This window comes from Sinocyclocheilus grahami, unplaced genomic scaffold, assembly GCF_001515645.1.
Source record: "Sinocyclocheilus grahami isolate Dianchi unplaced genomic scaffold, SAMN03320097.WGS_v1.1 scaffold975.1, whole genome shotgun sequence".
NCBI classification, from domain to species: domain Eukaryota; kingdom Metazoa; phylum Chordata; class Actinopteri; order Cypriniformes; family Cyprinidae; genus Sinocyclocheilus; species Sinocyclocheilus grahami.
This window is the reverse complement of record NW_015506154.1, coordinates 406,135-407,259: the sequence shown is the minus strand read 5'-3', so window position 1 is coordinate 407,259 and position 1,125 is coordinate 406,135. Positions and strand designations below refer to the sequence as shown.

At 59.6% G+C, this 1,125-nt stretch overlaps 1 protein-coding gene across 1 annotated transcript in view; it reads right to left on the bottom strand.

Moving 5' to 3' along the window:
• The window catches only part of LOC107565040 (laminin subunit alpha-2-like), a 19,343-nt gene extending 18,466 nt beyond the window's left edge, over positions 1-877 (bottom strand). Inside the window, exon 1 of the mRNA XM_016250224.1 lies at positions 785-877. Coding sequence (XP_016105710.1) covers positions 785-877 — 93 coding nt within the window. The remainder of the gene's footprint in view (positions 1-784) is intronic.
• Positions 878-1,125: the final 248 nt, after the last annotated feature.

Here is a 1,125-nt window from a genome sequence, read left to right as displayed (position 1 = left end):
GGAGCAGGAGAGCAGGATACTTGGGAGGCCATGGCAGAGCCGGATACTCGGGGGGCCATGGTGGATCAGGGACCTCGGGGGTGGATCAGAGATCAGGGGCCTTGGGAGGCCACGGCGGATCCGGGACCTCGGGAGGCCGTGGTGGATCCTCGGTGGCCATCGGGGGCCTCGGGAGGCCATGGCGGTTCAGGGCCCTCGGGAGGCCATGGCGGTTCAGGGCCCTCGGGAGGCCATGGCGGAGCAGGGGACCTGGGAGGCCACGGCGGAGCAGGGGACCTGGGAGGCCACGGCGGATCAGGGACCTCGGGAGGCCACGGCCGAGCAGGGGACTCGGGAGGCCGTGGTAGATCCTCCGTGGCATTGGCTGGCTCGGCCACGGGGGTATGGCCCCCCCCAAAATCTTCTTGGGGAAATTCCAGAATCCTGGGGGTTGCTCTGGGGATCCGGAGCCCTTCCTGGGCTTAACTCGGGATCCGGAGCCCCTCCTGGGCCTGGGGATCAGGGGCCCTTCCTGGGCTTGCCTGAGGATCAGGGGCCCTTCCTGGGCTTGACTGGCGATCAGGAACCCTTCCTGGGCTTAACTGGGGATCAGGAGCCCTCCGTGGGCTTAACTCGGGAACAGGAGCCCAATTTCCTCTACCTCCATATCAACGTCATTCAGATACAGGACCTGATTAACCAGCTTGATCAGGGAAAAGCTATACGTGGGAACCGCAACGCTGATGACATCATCATCCAGCCCCAGCCGAAAACAGACCCCGAGGACAGAATCCACCCAGCTCACCTGGTGAGAGAGCTCTAGAAACTCCTCCAAATACCTCTCCAAATCCCGACCACCCTGCCGCAGACACCAAAGCCTGTCCTCAGCCGTTGACATCTCGTTTTTAGGTCAGTTATTCTGTCACGTTTAGGTGTGCCAGGGAACAGGCAGGACGACGAGGATGAAGGAAACCAGAACACTTTAATGAATACACGAGAGGGTAGGAGCACACGCACAGGGTAACATTCACAATAACTGACAAACTCGAACACAATGGACAGGAACTGATATAAGGTGGATAACGAGGGGCTGACAGGTGAGCACAATGAGGTGATTAACTAATAATGAGAACAGGAACAACCAAA